The sequence below is a fragment of the Ammodytes marinus genome, assembly GCF_949987685.1.
Source record: "Ammodytes marinus genome assembly, chromosome: 22".
In the NCBI taxonomy this organism is placed as follows: Eukaryota; Metazoa; Chordata; class Actinopteri; order Uranoscopiformes; family Ammodytidae; genus Ammodytes; species Ammodytes marinus.
The window spans coordinates 16,502,605-16,524,852 of record NC_137226.1 but is presented as its reverse complement, the minus strand read 5'-3'; the positions used below and the strand labels follow the sequence as shown (position 1 = coordinate 16,524,852).

At 41.5% G+C, this 22,248-nt stretch overlaps 2 protein-coding genes across 2 annotated transcripts in view; one reads left to right on the top strand and one right to left on the bottom strand.

The window, feature by feature from the left end:
- Positions 1–2,022: 2,022 nt before the first annotated feature.
- On the bottom strand, positions 2,023–9,769 carry phyh (phytanoyl-CoA 2-hydroxylase). Its single transcript, XM_080051365.1, has 9 exons — positions 9,651–9,769; positions 8,905–8,960; positions 8,314–8,424; positions 7,833–8,001; positions 6,414–6,495; positions 4,335–4,516; positions 3,978–4,127; positions 3,356–3,490; positions 2,023–2,863 (listed from the first exon to the last, which is right to left on the bottom strand). The coding sequence occupies exons 1-9, from the start codon at positions 9,714–9,716 to the stop codon at positions 2,810–2,812; spliced, it is 1,005 nt and encodes a 334-aa protein (XP_079907491.1). The 5' UTR covers positions 9,717–9,769; the 3' UTR covers positions 2,023–2,809.
- A 1,487-nt stretch (positions 9,770–11,256) lies between these two features.
- The window catches only part of cdk17 (cyclin dependent kinase 17), a 45,333-nt gene continuing 34,341 nt past the window's right edge, over positions 11,257–22,248 (top strand). Inside the window, exon 1 of the mRNA XM_080051385.1 lies at positions 11,257–11,481. The gene's annotated coding sequence lies outside the window, so the exon portion shown is untranslated. The remainder of the gene's footprint in view (positions 11,482–22,248) is intronic.

Genomic DNA, 22,248 nt, shown 5'->3' with positions numbered 1-22,248 from the left:
ATATACACTTCAAGGAAGAGAGTAGAAAATACACATTTACCTGTTAAACCTAACTGTTGAGTCAGTGTGTTTCACCATTGCTGTTAGTAATCCATTTCCTCCCGTTTGTTACTTTCAGAGAAAATCATTAAACTGGATATCATTTGTTGAAGAAACTATTTTGGAGTTATTTGACGGTATTCATGTCAAATGTGAGAGCCGTGTTTCCAAATAAAACTAAAGATTCTAAATAAAATAAAATTTTCTTTCTTTTTTAAATTGTGACTGAATTGTGTTGATAACAGATTGTTGTCATGAATTGATTTCCAGTTGGAAATATTTTAGTATGTTTAATATTGTTATTATAGAGAATGTACACGGGTCACAAAGAGCAATGTTGATTGATGGATTGTACTTAGGTAATCCTTATTCAGCACTATTTTGCATTTATTAAGTGTAACAAATGATGAATGATTCCCACTTTACAATAAGGGTCACAAATAACATTAAGAAATGGTTAATTATGCTTAAGTGATGCTTAATCAGCACTAGTATGCCTTTATTAGGTGTTAATTCATGAGAAATGGTTCTCACTTTACAATAAGGGTCACAAAGTCCATTAGTAAATGGTTAATTACACTTAAGTAATGCCTATTCAGCACTGGTGTGCATTTATTAAGTGTTACTTAATGGATAAATGGTTCCCACTTTACAATAAGGGTCACAAAGAACATTAATAAAAGGTTAATTATGCTTAAGTAATGTTACAAAAATGACATTTGTTAACAGTTAATTAATGCTTATTATTATATTAATCAACTGTTGGTTCAAGCTTAATTAATTGGTTAACTAAGGTTAATATAGGATATTTATAAACAGTACATAATGTAGTAATTAATACCTTAGTTAACATTAATACCATTAGTAAATGCTTACTAGACACCGTAGTTAACAGTTAACTAATGGTTAGTTAAACCTTATTAAGCATTAACTAACCATTAATTAATGTACCCTTATTGTAAAGTGTTACCAACATACCTGCTGTGCTCTGTTATTTGGTGCCTTTTATGACATGCTCTATTGTGCATTGTTACCTTCTCTATGACGCATGTTTCCCTGGCAGGCATAGTGTGTGTGTGTGTGTGTGTGTGTGTGTGTGTGTGTGTGTGTGTGTGTGTGCAGGTGATACCACCCTGATGCTGTGCTGAACCCATTCATTATCATTCCAGGTACGTCTGATTTCCCAGAATCCCTCTCTGTCTCTTTGCACTCCTGACATGGTTAATACTGCGTCATGCTGCGGGTGATTAGACTGCATATGCGAGGCGCTTGGCTTAAATCGAGAGGCGCGAGGCACGCGAGTGGCCATGGATTTTTTCCCCCCTTGACTATGTGTGACGTTGTGAGACGTGAGAATGTGTTTCAGGTTCCTCCAAAAGGAAAGTGGGCAGAGACGCTTGAGAGACGCAGCAACAGATCTGGAGTCTGGGAAACATTTAACAGTAAGTGGGCCGGCAGTTAGACTTAGGTGTGAGGAGGTATGTGCTGTGTGTGCATTTGTACATTTATGTGAATGTGCAAATGTGTGTGTGTGTGTGTGTGTGTGTGTGTGTGTAGATATGTGTATATATTGTGTGTGCAACTTTTTTTTATCACATGCAACTTAAGTCTCCAACACTTCAGCTCTCCTAAATGTGAATGAATTCCCTGAATTTCTGAATACAACTCGAGGCTGAGAGCTTCCATCTGTGTTTGAACAAAGAGTGTGCATGGATCACTTGGTGTGTGTGTGTGTGTGTGTGTGTGTGTGTGTGTTGGGGGGGTGGGGGCCGGCAGCACCAGACAGCCATCATTCCATCTGAAAAAACGACAAATCCTTTTTAGACCAACATGTGACTTTTCCTCAAGTGTCATTTAGTGTTGAGCAACTTTTTTTTGTGTGTGTGTGTGTGTGTGTGTGTGTGTGTGGTACAAGTATGGAGTGCAAAGTCGGCATACAAATACTGAGAAACTAATGATGTGCTTTATTGCGTTTTGTTTCATTAATTTTTTTATTAATAATGTTATTAAAACTCTACATTTGTCACAGCAATATTCCATTCATTCATTCACTTATCATTTTACTGTTATGAAATCACATTATAAAGGCAGTATACGGTCAAGGCCACTGTTAGTGATTATTAACAAGAGCAACAACCAACACTGATTGTATTAACACATTTCTGCCTGGACATTGCTTTCATTTTTCTCTCTCTCTCTCTCTCTCTCAACCTCGCTCTACCTCTCTTTTTCTCTGGGTCACACAAACATTTGTTCTTTTCTCAATCGACGTGCAAATTCATATTTTTTTACACTCCTCAATGTGTGAGATTAATATCCCTTTTTAATAGAAGTCCTACGATTGCGTTAACACAGTTTCTTCCCATTGAATTTAAGTGCGATTTTAACTGCATTGTGTCCTGTAAAGTGCTGTCAAACTAAAATAGCATAAGTTCTCCTGAATGTCAGGCACTCTCCTAAGGGCTGTGTAGTAGTTGCTTAGGAGACAACTGGCAACTTTATGTTCTTTACCAAAACGTTATGACTAGATCACGTTTAAATTGACAACAAGCACAAACTCTCATGTAAGAATGACTTCCTACATTACAAATTATGGATGAAATTAATAAAAGAATAGATATAGCCTATATAGATTTTTTTTCTCCATATAAGTACTTTACAGAGCCACTAAAAGAAGCCTTATGTGCCGGTGTGAACATGCCCTGATGCTTCTCAACCAGTCACAGTGTATTAATCTGTTCTCCTTTCAGCTCAGTGGTTTGGCCCCCCTTTACAGAGATGTCCTCTCTCCCTTCACCAGACGTCCCCGGAGAGCCCAGCTATCCTGTAGGAGAAATTTGGTAATGTCATTTGTATTTTGTCTGTATAATTTAAGTTTTTTATTTTCTTTAAATTCATTTGTATGTATTTCATATACAATGTTATTTTTATGCTTTTTTCTTTCTTTTCTTTTTTTTTGTTAGTCTGTTGCTATGATTGCTGTCAGGTGTTTGGTTTTTGCAGTTATTTTATATATAAAAATGAAAATGAATAAACATATTCTTAAAAAAACTGAATAATGTATACTCCTTTTCAACATGTTAAGTGTACAACTGCATCATGTCCCAGAGCCAATTGGGACACACGTTTTATCCCGACTTAAGTCATGCAGGATTGTGCTTAAACACTATAAAATGCCTAGAAAACGTGATATCAAAAGACAGTTCAAATCAAAAGCTGTATTTGAACTGTGTCTTGTACGTCACATTGTGTTGGTATCTGTAACAGGGAAATGCTTTAAACAAGATGAAGGTCATGTGGATGTAAAATGTCTGACCTCAAAGGTGATGGTGTTGCCCTCTCCGTACCGCCTGGCTACGATCCCCTTCACCTCTTTCTCTATGTTCTCCTGAGTGGTTCCCCTCACATCAATGTAATAGCAGTCAGCGCTGGCATAGTGGCAGGAGATGGCCTACGAAACACACACACACACACACACATATATATACATTTGTTTTCTATTGTTTTTGTATCTCATAAGAGCATAAAAAATCCTGAGAGTTGATGCAGTGCAGAGCGGCTTCGTTTAAAGGTGGAATCAGCCATTCTGGAGAAAGCTTCTTGTCAAAATCACTTTATGACATGATATCAGTGAATCCCTCATCACAACTTGCTAATTGTCCGTATTGTGTGTGCGTGCTGAAAAAAATCCAGTGTTAATACTCAAGTCTAGGCTCTGTAAATGTATAGGTCGCTAGCTACGGTGGCCCACATTGTTTACATACCAGTTTACAGAGCCTAGACTGTGTATTAACACCATATGTTTTACAACAAACACACCATACGTACAGGTAGCGGATCGTGAGGAGATATTTACTGATTTCGACATCAAAACATTCTCCAAAAATCGCTGACTCCACCTTAAAGTAAATGCTGGTGGATTGTGGGTAGCGTAGTACCTTGCGGAAGCCCTGCGTCTGGTTCATGCCTGAGCCGTGGATCAGCAGCGGGTGGAAGAAGACGGTGTCGCCTTTCTCCATCTCCAGGTGCACCCTGGGTAACTGCGGGTCGTAGCCGCGCACTCCGTGGTACATCTTGTTTACGCCGCCCTTAGGACACACAGCAGACAGCGTATTGTATGTAGCCCTCCTAGCATGTGTTATAGTGCTTCCTTGTAGGATTACATTACATTATTACATGACACGTTACTCAGCAGACGCTTTTATCCAAAGCGACTTAGGACTGGAGGTAGACAGTCAGTGGTGTTACCTACTGAGCTATCCATGCGTTAATGATTCCCTGTATAGCGTTTATACCTCCCACTCTGGGTAGTCGTGCTCCTGCAGTGTGCCTGTGTGTGTCCCCGGCAGCACCACCAGACAGCCGTTCTGCCTGTTGACTCTCTCCATGGCCGTCCAGGAGCACACGATGCTGTCGGACGGGCGGAACGGGAAGTAATGCAGATCCTGATGCATCGGGTGACGAGACGTCTTCTTACCTGCAAAGACAAGAGGCATAAGAAACATACCAGAACGCCCAAGAAACAATTCATAATAATAATAATAATGTATAGGATTTCTTTTGCGCTTTTTCTAGACGCTCAAAGACGCTTTACATAAAAATGCAACAAAAACGGACCTATAAATTCTCTGTTGTTTTTCTCTTATTTTTTCTCCATTTAGGGGAATGTCTTTGTCAGGCGTTTGTTCTTGATTTGTGTAAATGATATGTTTAAAACCAGTGGGGTCGTCCTTACAGTGCTAACTAATTTCCTCTCAATATTTAACCAACCCATACATGCATTGTGATCATCCTTGAGGTATGCAAAGTGTATCGAGTGCATTTTCTTCCTCATAGCCATGTTTAAAGCGATTTTTTTTTTCCAATATTTTGAATCCTAGATTGTTCACATCCATATTGGCTAGTGTACAGTGTTCCTCCTCACTGTCTCTGTTGGTGCATTCCTATTTATCTGAACTGGTTGTCTAGTCGCTCTATTGAGTGAAAACAATAACTCCAATGTGCAACTCGTTTTTTAATTCCAATATTCCAAAGGGGACCTTTAAGTTTGAACAGATGACGGTTGGGTTCATATTTGGATAACATGCGACAAGAATTAAGGGTAAAATGGATTGCATTTAATACAAACGTTCCCATATTGAGGTTCCACACTGTAAGAAATTTCCCTGTAAAAAAACATTAATCAACTGGCAGCAGGGTTGCCATTTTCTTACTGTTAAATTAACATTATATGACTGTCAATAAAATTGACAGGATTATGCTGTTAATGAAGAAAACTATATGAACCTGTTTTTTCAGTAAAAACAGTAATCAACTGGCAGCAGGGTTGCCATTTTCTTACTGTTAAATTAACATTATTTGACTGTCACTAAAATTGACAGGATTATACTGTTAATGAAAAAAGGGATGAACCTGGACTAAATGTTTGTTATGTTGTTTGCACCGTGAGCGAAGGGGATGTTATATTTCATTGGGCAGATGTGTTTCATTCCATATGTAAATTTACTATGTCCCCTATTTGTTCAAATGCTAAACACAGAGAGCAGCTTCTGTTTGTTACTTCAAGACACTTGTCACAATATATTAAGTTCAATGGAATGATTCATTTCTATTGTAAATTGTCTCCTGGGTTGAACTAGGGATCTTGTTTAAGATTTACACAAACCATTTGTTATAACTAAAAATAACAGTTAGTTCACACAGATGTTTTATTTAAACAAAATGCATAGTGAGGTAATGGAATGAAACATCCCCTTTACTGAGGGTGCAAATAGCAACATAACAAACGTTTAGTCCAGTGCAAGTCATTGTGGGAAAGAGGGCGTCTCTACAATACACTTTGTTGTGCTTACTTGATTTATCTAAGGCAATCCGTTTCCTTAATTCTACTGAGTAAACACAACTCTTCAGTTAAGTAAGACTAAGTTGGTTGAATTACGTTAACTGCAATTTCCATTTCCAAGTAGATATAACTCAACTTTAAGTAAACTTAACCAGAGGATATACAGTAAACAACACTTATTAGTTAAGATGTGGATGGATGAGGATTAATGAAGAAAACTGTATAAGCTTCACATGTGCAGGCAGCTCATGTCAAGTTGTCTCTTCCAAGTTTGATGGTAAATTAACAGGAAAGTTCAGTATTTTTGAAAAACATTACCGTTCCGTAAAATAACAGCAAAGGACTGTAATTTAACAGACTGCCTTTTATTTTAACAGTTAAATGCTGTTTTTATAAATAACAGGTAAATGCTGTTGAAATCCTGCTGTAAATGTACAGCAATTGTTTACAGTGCAGGGTTCTCTAGTTCCGTAGGTTCTCCAGGCAAATGGAAAAAGCAGTTTATAGTGAATAGTATTGTTCCGCTCCGTACCTGCATCGGGAGGTTTGTTGATCAGCATCGTGTGCATGGCCATGATGTTGGGTCCAGTGAAACACTCCACGTACTCCAGAATCTGACAGAGAAAGTGTCCAGGTTTAAATGGTTTGCTTTCCAAAAGCAGAAAAAATTATTCTGCTGGCATACGTTTTAAGCATGTGAAATAAATGCCACATCCTGCTTGAATAAATAAAAAACGGTAACACTTAAACAATAAGGGTACATTAATTAACTGTTAGTAAATGCTTAATTAAGGCTTAATAAGAGTTTACAAAGCATTACTTAACTGTTAATACATGCTTAGTTAATGCTTACTAAACATAAATTAAGCATTAACTAACTGTTCATTAATGTACCCTTATTGTAAAGTGTTACCAAAAAAAAAACATACGTTTAGTCCAGGGCCGCAGTTGGCCCGCGGCCCGCTTTTTATTGGCCCGCGGCCGATTTTATAATGCAATATGGCCCTTTGAAAATTTTTTTTTTTTTTTTGCATTTCTTAGTTAACCCACTTGTGCAGGGGTGTCAAAACTGATTGATTGGCCCTTGGCACATTTTAAAAATATAATGTAATATGGCCCTTTTAATTTTTAAATAATCTAAATGCACTCATTATATTACAGAGAAATATGTCCCATAAAAGAAAAAGAGCACCAAGGCCATCCCAGAGGACCCTGCATAATATTTTAATTTAAATTAATATTATTATGGAAAATCCATGTCCTTCTCCAATAGCTTCTAATTCATCTGACACAGTGTTTACATTTTTTTTCATACAAAATTTTTCAGCTTTAGCCTCTTAATTTCCCTCTCAAAGTGCACCAGATTCATGCATTTCACTTTAAAAACTTAAAAAAATCTCCCGGGGGGGCATACCCCTGGACCCTCCTTGGAGGGGCGGGATCTCGGCTGGCTACTATTTTCACCAAGCTGGACATTAGACGTAAAAGCAGAAAACACTGGGTGTATTAATGGCATTTAACAAGAGGGGGGATGTATCTTTTTAATGTACAAGCAAAGTGTTGCCGTGAAGAAGGATTACAATTTACGAAGACACTATGAAACTAAACATCAGAGCAGCTACATGTCCTGATAAATGTGTTATTTTTGCAAAGTGGCCCGGCCCTTCGTAGATTTTTCTGTATGTGGCCCTCAGTGAAAAAAGTTTGGACACCCCTGGTTTAGTCTATCTGCTTCCAGCCTATTCATCAGTGTCCCCCAAGTCAAATCTGTGTGGTTCTTGATACTACCACTGGGGGCGCCAAAGTCTCACCAAAGTGGCTTAAACACCTTGTGTATCAATACAAAAATAATTTGACAATGATATCCAGGTAGAAATAATGAAAACTTTGAGCCTTTAAATGAAACAGGTTTTAAAATAAATCCAGAGATAAAAGTGTGTTGTATGTATACCTGTGGTAAGCTGCAGTAGCGGAACAGTTCGGGATCCTCCTGGAAGTCCTGGAGTTTGGAAATGGCTCTCTGATCCGCGACAAACTCTGACTTCACTATGGCCACGTCCTTCATCACCACCAGACCAGGAACATTCACCTCCTGTCGAGAGATACGCTCAAACTCCTTCCTGAAGAACACACACACACACACACACACACACACACACACAGAAGAACAAGACACAGGTCACATTCAGTACGCACAATAGTCCTACATGTGCAGGAAGTATATTAAAAAGGTAAATTAAAAAGTTGTATATTGTTACATTTAATACGTAATTCGGATTCAAGAATACATATCATTTAAATTTCTAAAATTAGTTTATCAAAGCACGTTTTACCATAGAGGTGTTAATGTGATGTTTTTTTACGCTTCTACACTGTGAGAAAAAAAGATTTCTTCTTGTCATTACAGAGCTCAGATTTATTTTGATAGTCACCTGAACCTGTCGATGTCCTCTTCAGACACCAGATTCCTGATGAGGATGAAGCCATCTTGCTCATAGGAGAGGCGCTGTTCTGGGGTCAGCAGGTCGGTATCTAAAGTGTACCTATCGAATTATGAAAAAGATGACATCACACAACAGCATCACCATAATGTTAAGAGGAATGTAAAGCTACAATACACTGGAAAGGATTGACAGACAGTGTGCATGTGAATGTGGCATTCAAGTCGTGTTGGATAATACAGTAAATTCCAGTTGCTTGCTGGGTAAAAAAAAAGCAGCTTTTTAACACAAGGCATACACTTCCTCTAAAGTAGCTTTAAAAAGGCTTGTTTTACTGAATAAATGAATCTGAATGCACTGCTAGTACACAGATAAACAAATAGAGAGCAGAAAAAGAGGGACATTGGGTGACATAATGGAAGGCAGCAGTGGGGAAACTGTGCCAAAGGTGAATGATAAACAGGCATTGCATAATTGTGGATAGGAACACACTGCAACCTATAACATCTGTAGAGGCTGACAAAGGCAGTGCTGCTAGCATTAAAGTATCAATCAAAGCTACAGATGTGTGACCCTACCCACCTCAGCCTCTGTGGGGGACTGTGGGTGAAGGCTTGGGCAGAAGCTGGCGAAGCTCTCTGGAGATAGTCGGTCAGGAAAAATAGACAGCAGAAACGACTGAAAGCACGTTAACACAGAATGAGAAGTAGGCAAATACATTAATAAATAAAAAATAAAATAGAAAAGCCTTAAATTTGGTCATTTAACTTATTAATTTAAGATAAAATACGTAGGCTACAGGAACAGGCTTTCATTTGACCAATAGGCTAACTAGCTGTTATTGTAAAGTAGGGTCACCGTCAAATAGATAACAAAAACTGTATAAAACACACTTTCAGACCCTTCCCTTTGGCTACATGTTTCAAATACATTTACAGTGATGGAAAACTCTTGCTCGACATTCAACCATAGCATTCAACATTTAGGCTAACTGTCTCCAACATGTTACAGTAAAGTAACAACAATGGCAGCGACAGCCTCAGTTTAACAAAACGGTGTCGCTGTTACTGTTGTTTCTACGAGTTCAAGAAGCTAAGTCATTAAACCTTTATAAAGCATTCAGCAACCATTTTATAGCTGAAAATATTCACGTATTTCTCCTCCTATCCCCAAAGGCCTGCGCTCCATAGCGGGACCCCGGTCTAGCCCACCACTGCTGTCCGCCGCTTGGTGTGCAGCCGTCGGCCAGCGACTCTTGGAGCCCCCGGTTTTTGCAAGACATTGAAATTAAATTGATATTAGCCAAGTACAGCTGATTAAAAGGATACAATCGCAGCGGGTGATCGATCAAGATGATTGATCAGCAGCTTGAGTCTTTCCGCAGCCCGAGACATGTTCTCCGGTTAAGGTTGTGTCCCAGTGTGACTAGTGAGAGGGGACTGACTGGTGCAAAGGGCAATGATGGCATGCACTGTCATCACAGTGTAGGATATCGATACAGGTCGGTACAACATGTTTTCAGTAGCCTATGCCTATATGTTATGAAGAAATACCCTATCTTTTGTAATGCATTCATATGATCGAAAATAATAGGCTAGCTGCACAGGTAGGCTATCATCACAAAAGTAGTCTAGAGTCTACCTACAGCACCACAGGTAAACATAGGCCTACATACAAGATCTAATTTATTTGCTTTCTGCTGAAGAAATAGTCCCCACATGAACTTCAAGTTCTTTCATTTCATAGTCTGTTTTTTATTTAGATATCATGTCTGCATGACTAAAGATCAGAATGTAGGCGTAATAAAATTAGTTTGGGGCATTTAAGTGAACTGGCCCCTTAAACATCAAAATCATTTGAAATATCCTCTTTGTATTAAACCTTTCCAGGAAAAATAAAGACTATTTTTCAAGTTCAGATTGCAATAATTCTAGTCGCTGCAGCCTTTATCCAGCAGATGGCGCCAACCGACCATAAATGAGGCATAATAGTTTATAGTTCTGCTATTTGTCCAATTTATGCACATTGTCCCCATTTTTCTGTTTATTTTCGTTACAGAGTTTACGACTATTTACATAAATGTTCATTCCTTTTGAAAATGAATTACATCTGGAAAAGAGAAATTAAATAGGCATACGCATACCCTACACAACTAGTTGTAAAAAAAAAACAAGCAAGCAAACCATCATTTTATAATTTCAAGGATTATTTTAAACTGAAGTATTTGAAAATATCTTTTGGAAGGATACAACTACCATGACAGAAAATAGTAAGCCTTAAACAAACATGGAGTAGCCTATTTTTAATATCCTAAAATAATATGACTGGTTTAGTTGTTATTGTTTAACTATCTTAATTGCATGTAGGTCTATACATAACCCTTTATATGTATGGCTATTCAATAGACTGATTATGCCTAAAAGGGAGAATGCATTTTGAAACATTGTTGCGGTGTTAGATTGCTGAAGAGCCACATTGTTGCAATGTTACAAACGAATACGTTACAAGAAAGAAATGGTATTCTAATAAAGGTAAACATTGATTTGTTTATCTGAACCAAGTTAGCCTATGTGTAACCAAGTTGGTTTTCTAAAATTGAATATCAACATATGATCAGATAGCCGATGTCAAAACACTTAAAATGGTTGAATGTATTGAAATTGGCGAAAACTATTGCCCTATATTAGGCTATATTATAATGGCCCAGGCTAGGTTTACATTTTTCACTTTTATTTTGAAAGTTGTTATAGAAAATCACACACGGTGGCCGAGCATGGTTTTATTTTGAAAGGCTTTAGGAAGTCCTGTTATTGCCTATTAGGCTACTGCGTGGCGCTTGATAAACTTGCTTACACCTCCCGTCTCTTGTCGACAGGGGCAGATCCTCCTCCAGCCTCTTTAAACTGCTTTCACCGCCACACTAACGACATTTTTGGGGGTTCGGTCTGTAGCCTTCCGCTCTCACACCCCTCGTATCCCTTCTCTCCGTCTAATTCGGAGGATATTTCTTCTCTTGTCGGAGCGTCTGGAACCGTCACCGAACACTGACGGAGCCGTGTTTCGGGGCTACTTCAGTGGGCGGATAACGCTGAGGAGAGCACCCGGGCCTGGCTGCTCCTGAAGAGCCGCCTTTGATACGAAGGAATTCACCATTTGCAGGTACGTTCTTACACAAATGTCATCTTTGGACAGCTGCACGCTCTGTCCGATAATGGACACCGTCATGTTACGTGTCGTCCGGTTGCTTGGGACGAAGACTGAACAGTGGAAATGACAACACAGAGGAAACTGGGCAGCTGAAGAATAATTTCCCCTGACTCTAGCTATAATTCATATTTCAAAGCTACCTTCCGCTATAAACCTCTAGCCTACTGTTATGACTGTTTTTTTGTTCGCGCCTCGTGCTCATTTTTAACGTGAAATCTCTTACGTGGGTATTTCAGGTGCAAATATTTTGGTTCGTTTACACAACCTATGCAATGTATTGGCAGGCAGGTTACCCCCCCGGCGACAAAAAGCATATTGTAGCCTACATGTTTTGAAAAGATATGGAAAAGTCCTACGTTAGTTAGCCTACTGCCTATTGAATTTACAAACATTCCTTCTGTATTGGTGGGATGCCTGTGCAAGCAGTTAACTCCAACGATGCAGGAATGTCACTGACCTACTGTAAAATCAATTTGTAACAATAGGCCTACAGTCACACTTTGAATCATTTAAATGTGTCACATGAGTTCCTAAATACTTTCACATTCAAAGCAGGAATGTTATATTTTTCATAGCAAAAGATGACGGAATAGTTGTATTTTGACAAGACTGTCCTTCATACAAATTAATACGGTTGATGGTAGTGCCATTTAGTTTGTGCTCTTTCTATGAGGTCATGAAAGGAAGAACGATGTGACTCTGAAGTAATTTCCTCCCGCTGCATTGAACACTTGAACGCATCCTTTGGCTTAATCTTGCTGTAATGCTGTCCTTTGGAACTATTTTTTGTTACATGATTTTAAAATGACCTGAAAATGGATGGTTTGTGAATGCACTCGCCTTGCTTGTAAATGAATGAACTCTATACGGGATGGACATGGCTATGTTTTTTCACATGTGGATGGACATGAAATCCGAGACCACACAAACGCACCACCCTGCTGTCACCCTGGAAACAATGAGATGTGAAATGAAATCGTTTTTTAGATAAACTGCCATCCCGACTCCGGGATTGAAGATAAAATGTAAGGAATTATAATTGTGTGTGTACAGTAGCCTACAGCTGTCCATCATTCTATCATAATAGTTCATATACAGAGATGATAGATACTAACAGCCCATGATAACCGATAATATAGACTGCCTTTCATCCATTTGTGCAGTGAAGTGCCCGCCATGCTTTTAGGCTCTTTTCCACTTCCTGTTTGACCTGGATTTACTCACACTGGCCCTCATCTGGAACAACTGGACGCTAGTGTGTGTGTGTGTGTGTGTGTATATGCGTGTGTGTGTGTGTGTGTGTGTGTGCGTGCGTGTGTGTCTATGTGTGTGTGCATTGACCCACATTCAGATGTAGGCTGTTGCTGCTCTGAGAGTGATCCACCCCCAGAGGCACACAGTAATTACCCTGACATTCAGCCCCCTCTCTCCCCATGTCTGTGGGCCTTATAGCAGCGTTTGTATTGATCTGTCTCTACATTATGCTGCATACAGCGGAAAACGTTAGAGCTGAGAGCGTGTTCTTGCAAATATGTACACACACACACACACACACACACACACACACACACACACACACACACACACACACACACACACACACACACACGCACACACACACACACACACACACACACACACTGTCTCTCACACATACGCACAGTGAATTGAAGTTGGTTGTCGTCTTGTGGCAGAGTTATAGTCCTGAGATGTGCGTTCGGTTTCAGTTTGAGAAATGAAAGTGTGCGGTGGTGCAACGGCGCGTTGTTCCTTGAACTGAAGGGACCAGAGCAGAGATCACACTTTGTTAGAGAGAACTCTGTGAAATGCAGCTGACATCAGGGTTTTCTTATGCAATCAGTTGGCTGTCAAGTCGTATTAGGTTTTCATTTGCCATGCTGTAGAGGTTGGCCTTATCTAAAGGCCGGGATGACACCAGGCACAATCAAGTGGCCATGTGCACCAGCCGGAGCGTTTACAATCAGACATGGTCATATATGTTATAGCCTAATGTGACTGTATTATTGTACATATTTAACCGTATTATAAAACATGTGTACTATCTGTGCTGCAAAACATGATATCCCACCATGCTTTGCAGCAGAGCCTATTGCACTAAAGGATGTTCAGCCTCCAAAACACTGTTGCCATGGACAACCAGGCCAGCAGCTTCCTATCTCTCTCTCTCTCTCTCTCTCTCTCTCTCTCTCTCTCTCTCCACCGTTTATGTAACTCCACTCTAGTAATGTTTTATTGAGCAGAGAGGTGTGTAGGCCTATACATGTGTTTGTGTGTCCTTTTTGCATGATTTTATATGTGTGTTTGTGTGGACTCATCTCTTTCAGTGTGTCTGTAATTTGTGTGACTTGTACGTTTCTGTCGTGTGTCCGTATGGGCATGCTCGTCTCCTCGTGTGAGTTATAATGTGTACTAGAATGTGTTAGTGAATGCGGCACTATATGTGTTCCCAATGCACATGTGTGTGAGTACACACTTTTCAGGGTGTGTGTTTGTCTGTGTGTTTGTGATCATGTATTTCGATGTACATTTCAATCCAAGTGTGTGTGTGTGTGTGTGTGTGTGTTTGCGCGAAAGAGAGAGAGTGTTTGCACGAAAGAGAGAGAGAGACAATGAACTCGCATCACTCCACATTCCTGGCATGGCTCACATAACTTTCCACATTTGTGTGTGTGTGTGTGTGTGTGTGTGTGTGTGTGTGTCTGCGCGCATGTGTGTGTTCACCGAGCCCACGCTAATTGTATTCTTTCTGCAGCCCTACAATTAACCAGGCCCTAAAAAAGCCCAATAATGACTACTTTACCTATGTGTGGCCCACTCTCTGGCAGAGCAGTGGCAGGAAGGCATGACCCATCAGCCTCAGGGGCTGTTAGCAAGTCCTCCTCTCAGAGTTACATTCTTCCTCTCTTTACTTCATGCTCTTCCTACTGACATTGTTACATTATTGAACATTTCTTATGAACAGTGAAGAGATAGGGGGAAAAAGAGCTGATTGGTTTAAGCAAGGGTCTTAACTAGAACACTAGCCCTGCCCAGACCTAGCCTACTACAACCGAAGATAGAGCACCATAATGTATTTAAAACACTGTAACAACTTTTATAGCTCAGTATTGTCTCTTTGTACACCATGCACCCACACACCCAAAGACGCTGTCATTATTCCTGTATGGTTTTGCATCACAAACATTCCAAGTCCAATTGCCCCCAGGATAAACCATCCTATCGTGTGTGTGTGTGTGTGTGTGTGTGTGTGTGTGTGTGTGTGTGTGTGTGTGTGTGTGTGTGTGTGTGTGTGTGTGTGTGTGTGTGTGTGTGTGTGTGTGTGTGTGTGTGTGTGTGTGTGTGTGTGTGTGTGTGTGTGTGTGTGTGTGTGTGTGTGTGTGTGTGTGTGTGTGTGTGTGTGTGTGTGAGAGAGTCGGGTGACTGGGATTGGCTCACAATCTGGAGATTAACCAGTGCCATTGTTTGAGCAGCAGCAGACAGGGATTATACACACATATACACAGTACACACACACACACACACACCAGTGAGGACCTCAAGACAGTGGTGAAGTTTAACTCTGTTCTCTCGTCATTGTCTACTAACAGTCACCGCCACAGTTTTTAAATGCTGTTTCCGTTTGTTCTTAAAGAGGACCTATTATACTACTTTTCTGGTCTTAATTTCTTGTTTTACACTGCTATAGAGCAACCTGACACGAATCACATCACAAAAAACTATGTAGATTTTCGGGAAGCTCTTTCTCTTATTTTGGCGATCCAGCACGTCCTGTCAACACTTGAGTGTGTGTGCATCGGCCATCTCCGCTACCCTCCCCCCCTCCTGCAAACCCCACTCCGTTGTGATTGGTTACCTTCCTTCCGGAACACTTTCAGTGGCGGGAAGCGCGAGCATGGACCTATAAGGGCGCGAGGCAGGCGCGAGGCAGACGCGAACAGGGAAGTGACAGCATTACCATACATGGAAACATCCGCGTGGTGACTTCACAAAGTTACATGCGACGTCACAAAGTTACAAAGGGTAGACCGCTTTGAAGACGTGACTTCTCGACTGGCTAGAATAGTGTTTAGTGCTAGGCACAGACACCCCAGACGGTCAGCAGGGAATACGTCGAAATGCATGTAAGTCATTATTTGATAATTTAGTATGGTTAAGCATGACTATGAATCATCATAACAACGTTTATAGGTCATACAAGTCAAAAAGCATCATAGGTCCTCTTTAAAATAGTGTAAATGCCAGCAGGAGGAAATGACATGCAAATGTTATTAGAGAACCTCTACGCTTTGTGATGCTAATGATGGTGTCCTCTCCATCCTGCCTTGTTCACAGTGTGTGTGTGATCTGGTTATTCACCACTCAACCTCACCTTTAATAAACTCCAAATTGACCTGCTCTTTCAAAACCTTAACTTACTGCCTAAATTGGCTGCTTGACGAACTACAGCAGCACAGACTGAAGTGGCCTAATAATACGATAGGGTTGAATGGATGAATGAATAAACAAACCTCAGCCCTGTGTTGACAATCTGCATAGTGTATGAGAAGATAAGTATGTATCAAGCGTGATTACCAACCTATTGCTACACGGGGAAAATCAGATAAGATGATAAGTGATAAGGACAATACTACAACATGATGAATAGATTACACACTTCAGCCCTCACAATCCCATGGTGTGATAAAGCGTTAAGCAGCGACAATAAGTTTAATTAGTCTCTTGAGTAGTAGACTTGACAGCTGTTATTTTTACATTCATTTCATAATGTTGAAATTGTAATGGAAGGTTTTTTTTTTTCTACACTGACTCTTGAGTTGCACACACACACAGACACGCGAACATGCCAAAAGGTGGTACGGTGCCACTGCCAGCTGTAGTTCACTGTTCTGCTGTTCAGTACATCCCGTCACACACACACACACACACACACACACACACACACACACACACACACACACACACACACACACACACACACACACACACACACACACACACACACACCATCTGCCTGCTGCCTGCCTCTTTGGAAGTAACTGTTTTTTTGGACATAATCATAACGATTAAACCATTCTGCCCTTTTCGATACATTTCACAAAATTCACAGTTAAGTGTTCTTTCTCTCGCCAGCTGCCTCCTTCAAATTCTAGTCTCTTTTAGAAATGTGAGGTTCCCTGTTTAATCTCAAGTAGCAATCTGTAATTATCCCTCTCTTTCTCCCCCGAGGGGTTAATCATTGCCTGTCAGACAGGCGTTATCTGCAATCAGCGCACATTGAAAAGTTCACGGGAAACAGGCCACAAAAAACTGGTCCACTCATGGAGTCCATGGGAGACAATCCTCAAGCATTCTATTGGACGATGATGCTCCCAATTCTCCTCTAAAGTTGTATGTTTCTCTATAACTTTTTACAATGTTAGCATAAGTTTCTCAAGCATTGTTATCTGAAAAGTTAAACCACTTCAAGGGTAGTATTGCTAGGTAAATTTACACACACACACACACACACACACACACACACACACACACACACACACACACACACACACACACACACACACACACACACACACACACACACACACGCCCTAATAATCAGGTTTAATCTGATTAAAACAACACTCCTACCTGAGCAGTGATAGCAGCCTTGACTTAACAGACCAAGAAACCACAGAAACGACCAACTTTATCAACAGAAAAGCTCAAGGATGAAGAAGAGGTTAGAGTACAGTTTGTGGACTGTTGGTTGACAGAAGGAAGCACGCCTGAAAGCACATGGCGACAAAGATAGAAGCAGCTAGATAAAGCCTGTAAACACTTAACGGTCCTCCCTCAGGAATGTTGCAGGGCTGCTGTGAGCCACGGTACAGCAATGTGTTCTGTCATGTTCCCTGATTGTCAGCTGCATGGAGATTCAGCTGGTCCAGAATCAGATGTCCTCACAGTAACATCCATAGAGATGCCTACAGAAGCATGGACTCACGTATGCACTCAAATGACTTTCAACAGCCCAAACCTTTTTTTAAAGAGACATTTTTGGGGGGAAAAAACACTCATTCGCTTTCTTGAATGTCTGTATAATAAATATGAAGCTAACAACAGCAGCTGGTTAGCTTAGCTTAGCACAAAGGCTGAGAAACAGAGAGAAACAGCTGCAGGGGTTGTTATGCACAAGACTATTTCATGTAACTTCTTCCCAGGGTGTTGTTGTCACTATGAGGTTGCCGGGCAACAAGTTGAAGACTAAATAGTCAGTCCCGAAAACCCATTTGAATTCACATTATGTTGTTATGATGTTTTAATAGGTGAGTTTGGTGTTTTTTTTGCTTATATGCTGAGCTGGGCTAACTGGGTGCCGGATGTAGCGTTAGATTGGTATCAAAATGTTCTTTTATTATCGTATTGAGTAGGTGTTTCTTTGATACAAAGGCAACGTGTACAGCAAATTTCATATGATTTTGGATGAACTGTGCCTGTCTGTGAGTATTGAAAACTGTCAGTTGAACTCCAGCGATGGGAAATGTCAGGTTAGGTCCAGCTCTGTTGATCACAGCACCTGTCCCAGGCACCAAGAGGTCCTGTGGTCAGCACGTGTCTCATGAAATGAATTGATGGTTAACACTGCTGCATCTCTGCCTGTGGCTGGGACGTCCCACCTGTCTATGCAGCAAGACAGGAGAGCTCCCAGGCCAATGTTAGAGGATGTGAGACAAGCACACACACACACACACACACACACACACACACACACACACACACACACACACACACACACACAACTCAGGACAACCCAGGGAGTGAACACCTGTTCCCAAAAGCCTGGGGGTGAATGGAGATGGATGTGCAGGCTGTGTTCAGAGGAGTGGTGGGGCGTGAGAAAGTGGATGAACGGTGCAAAGCCATAAAACAGACAGAAGGTGTTAATAGAGGGAGAGAAGTTAAAGTTGTGTTGTTCCCGCCATCCTTAGAAATCACTGTGTGGTTGAGCGTATAGCTTTTGTTTTTGTGCTGTTGGGTGTTGGCTACTGGAGCTGTTGTTGCTGTGATTCAGTTCAAAAGCTTCATTTGGCAACCTTGCATGTGGATGATCCCTGCTGGCAACAAGAGGTAACTGATTTGGAATTCTCTTCACAGGAACAAAAACCTAATTGAGTTTTGGTCCAGCTTTTCAAACTAAAAGCATTTAAAGTTAAATGTCTCAAGGAAATGACTTATGCTTTGCAGTAAATTCTGATGACTTTCTTATTATTTTTTGAACAAGAAAATGTGTACGATTGTTTTCCATGTCTTTAGTTATACAAACAAATTTGCATAATACACTCTCATTGGGAAAGTGTGTGTGTGTGTGTGAGTGTGTGTGTGTGTGTGTGTGTGTGTGTGTGTGTGTGTGTGTGTGTGTGTGTGTGTGTGTGTGTGTGTGTGTGTGTGTGTGTGTGTGTGTGTGTGTGTGTGTGTGTGTGTGTGTGTGTGTGTGTGTGTGTGTGTGTGTCTGAAGCTTTTACAGTTTCCCATCTCTCCAGTGGAATGTGCCATCTCCAGCTGTGTGTTTGGATTCACCAACCAAACAAGCAGACAGGAAAACACACATTCTTGGACGTTGCGTTCATCTATCCGTGTGTGTGTTTTGGTCAGACCGGAAGCTTCTCATTAACCCTTGTTAGTCTGGTGTGTACGTAATGAGACAGACACGCCAGCGTTATGTAACAGACAGAGCAGAGGTGAAGTGGGGTGTTGATTTCACCAACACAATGGGGGGAGGGGGGGGTGTATTGTATATGTGTGCTGAAGCAGCAGCACATCGATGTGGCTGGACCAGTCAAACCAAGGTTAAGGTTTTCCTTAACACAATCCATTTTACTGACATACAAAGATCGTCTAGGGTTTTGTTCTTAGTGCCCAAATCCACATCCCCACATGAAATGCATGAGCATGTTTCAATAAGCAACGGGATGACTTTGCATTTTTCATTTATTGTACAGTTTAGAGCCATTACAATCCACTTAGAATTTTAGTGCTGGCAGTTTTGTATGGCACTCTATGCAGAAATGCCCAGTGCACAGTTGGCGGTGGTTTGTTGATACAGACACTATACAAGGAGGTAAACAGGGTCACATGAGCGTCATTCATGTGCAATAAAGCGCAGCTCTTAGGTAGCAGACAGACAGTGGCTAGGTGCCAACAAAACACTGACTTTATATAAAAGGGTGTGTGTCAACAACTGATACCGCTATCCTCCTGCACACCATCTCTGTTTGGTAATTGGATGATGGAGGAAGTGTATTGCCTTTGGTGTGACCGCAAGCTAACCCCCTCACACACACAAAAACACACACACACACACACATGAATGTACACACAACACACACACACACACACACACACACACACACACACACACACACAGATAGATAGATGGATGGATGGATGGATAGATTATCATAGATAGATAGATAGATAGATAGATAACTTCAAGGGGGTTGATATGATGAATGAATGGTACAGAATTTGTTTTCAAGGAAATGTTTTATTTTGAAGCTTCCCCTACTCCTGCAAACAGATGCCACTGGAGTGTCTGGGCGTGTTGTCAAACCGTGTGTGTGTGTGTGTGTGTGTGTGTGTGTGTGTGTGTGTGTGTGTGTGTGTGTGTGTGTGTGTGTGTGTGTGTGTGTGTGTGTGTGTGTGTGTGTGTGTGTGTGTGTGTGTGTGTGTGTGTGTGTGTGTGTGTGTGTGTGTGTGTGTGTGTGTGTGTGTGTGTGTGTGTGTGTGTGTGTGTGTGTGTGTGTGTGTGTGTGTGTGTGTGTGTGTGTGTGTGTGTGATGTCAGCTGAGTTCCCTGTATGTTTTGTGGGCTTTGTGTTTGTCATGTGGCAGGACAGCAGCAGCAGGGCGATGGTTGGCTACCACTGGGTTTACTTTTTTTTAATTTTTTTTTACGTATTCCGCCGGGAGACACTGCAGCAGAGCCTTCACCACTAAAAATAACATCTTCCCCTTCCAGCTCGCCCTTCCTTTCTCCTCTCCTCTCTCCTTCAATCTTTATCTTCATTCTTTCCATCTCTCCCATTAAAGATCTGTGTCCTGACTGTCCTCTCTCTCTCTCTCTGTCTCTGTCTCTCTCTCTCTCTCACTCTCTCTCCGTCCTCTCCTCTCCTTGTTGTTTTCTCCTCTGTGTGTTTTGCCTCGTGTTTTTGTTTACGTCTGTCTGTCCTCGGTAGATTGTTTACCCTGTAGTCCTCCATCACAACATGTTTTGTTTTGGTTGTTGTGATATAGGTTGGGGCCACAAGCATGAAAACCAAAATGGAGATGATATATGCACGAGTTATTAATTATTCCATGTGACTTAATTAAGCCTGGAGATAGTTTCTACTGTGTCCAATCCATTTCCTGACGCTGCTTATGGAATCTGGGTCTCCATTTTGATGACACCAGGCTTAAGTTAAGGTACCCCCTTGACCATGGTCTCCTCCTGCTCTTCATGAGGGATCACAACATGCATCCAATGCCTCGTTTCCACCGAGTAGAGCGGGTCGGATCGGAGCGGCTCAGAGCGGGACAGCTCACTTTTAAGAATCTCGGTGTTGTTTCCACCGCCGACCCTACCCTTACTGGTAGGGCGGGGTTTAGGCTGGACTGCGATAGCCGACGCCAGAATGTGGGTCAAACTATCGGGCTGTGGGAACAACTGTGGTCAAGCCAGCGGTCTCTTGTTTTTGCTTGGTCAAACCAGCCGCTTCTTTATTTATTCCCCCCGTGTTGTGAGCACAGAGACGGCTCGGTGCAACTGATAGAGACAGTGAGCGAACAGCACTGGCTGCGGCAGCTACGTGACATCGTAGCAGTGGGACACAGTGTAGCCAACTGATTCATTTAATGACGAGGAAAAACCATGGACATATAAAGAAAAAACACCACACAATAAACAGTGCCGCGCTCACATTTTCGCCAAAACTCTCTTCACTCTAGCCGAGGTGACTACAAACGGCGGAGATGATTCAAACCAGCCGCTTCTTTATATTCCCCCCGTGTTGTTGTGAGCGTGTATTACTACTATCTATGGCGTAAACACACAGAGACCGCTCGGCGCAACTCATAGAGACAGTGAGCGAACAGTGCTGGCTGCAGCAGCTACGTGACTATGGGACACAGTGTAACCAACTGATTAATTTATTGACGAGGAAAAACACCACACAATAAACAGAGCTGTGCTCACATTTTCGCCAAAACACAAGACTCTCTTCACTCTTGCCGAGATCTACACATGGCGGAAATGATTCTTTCGACCAATCAAATGACGGCAGTGTGTAGCTCCGCCTTCTCATGCATTTTCGGCCCGCTTTCAGGCCGCTAGTACCCCTACGGAGGAGTACTGAGATCGGGAGCGGCTCAGAGCGGTTAGGTGCGCTTAAACCGTACCCTACCCAACTTTTGGCAAATGAAAAGCCAAACTACCCGGACCGAACCGCTCCGACCCGACCCGCTCTACTCGGTGGAAACGAGGCACAAGAGATCATTGCTCAAGGCCATAGGTGAGGGTTGCTACATAGATGAAGCTGCTTGCTGTCCCCCATAGTTATTATCTCATTCTCATGCTTCATCGTACCTCCTGCGTACAGTACTGTGGTCCAGACTGAAATATCTCCACAACGATTGGATGAATTGCTAATAAATGTTCTTCAGACATTCGTTGTGCCCAGAG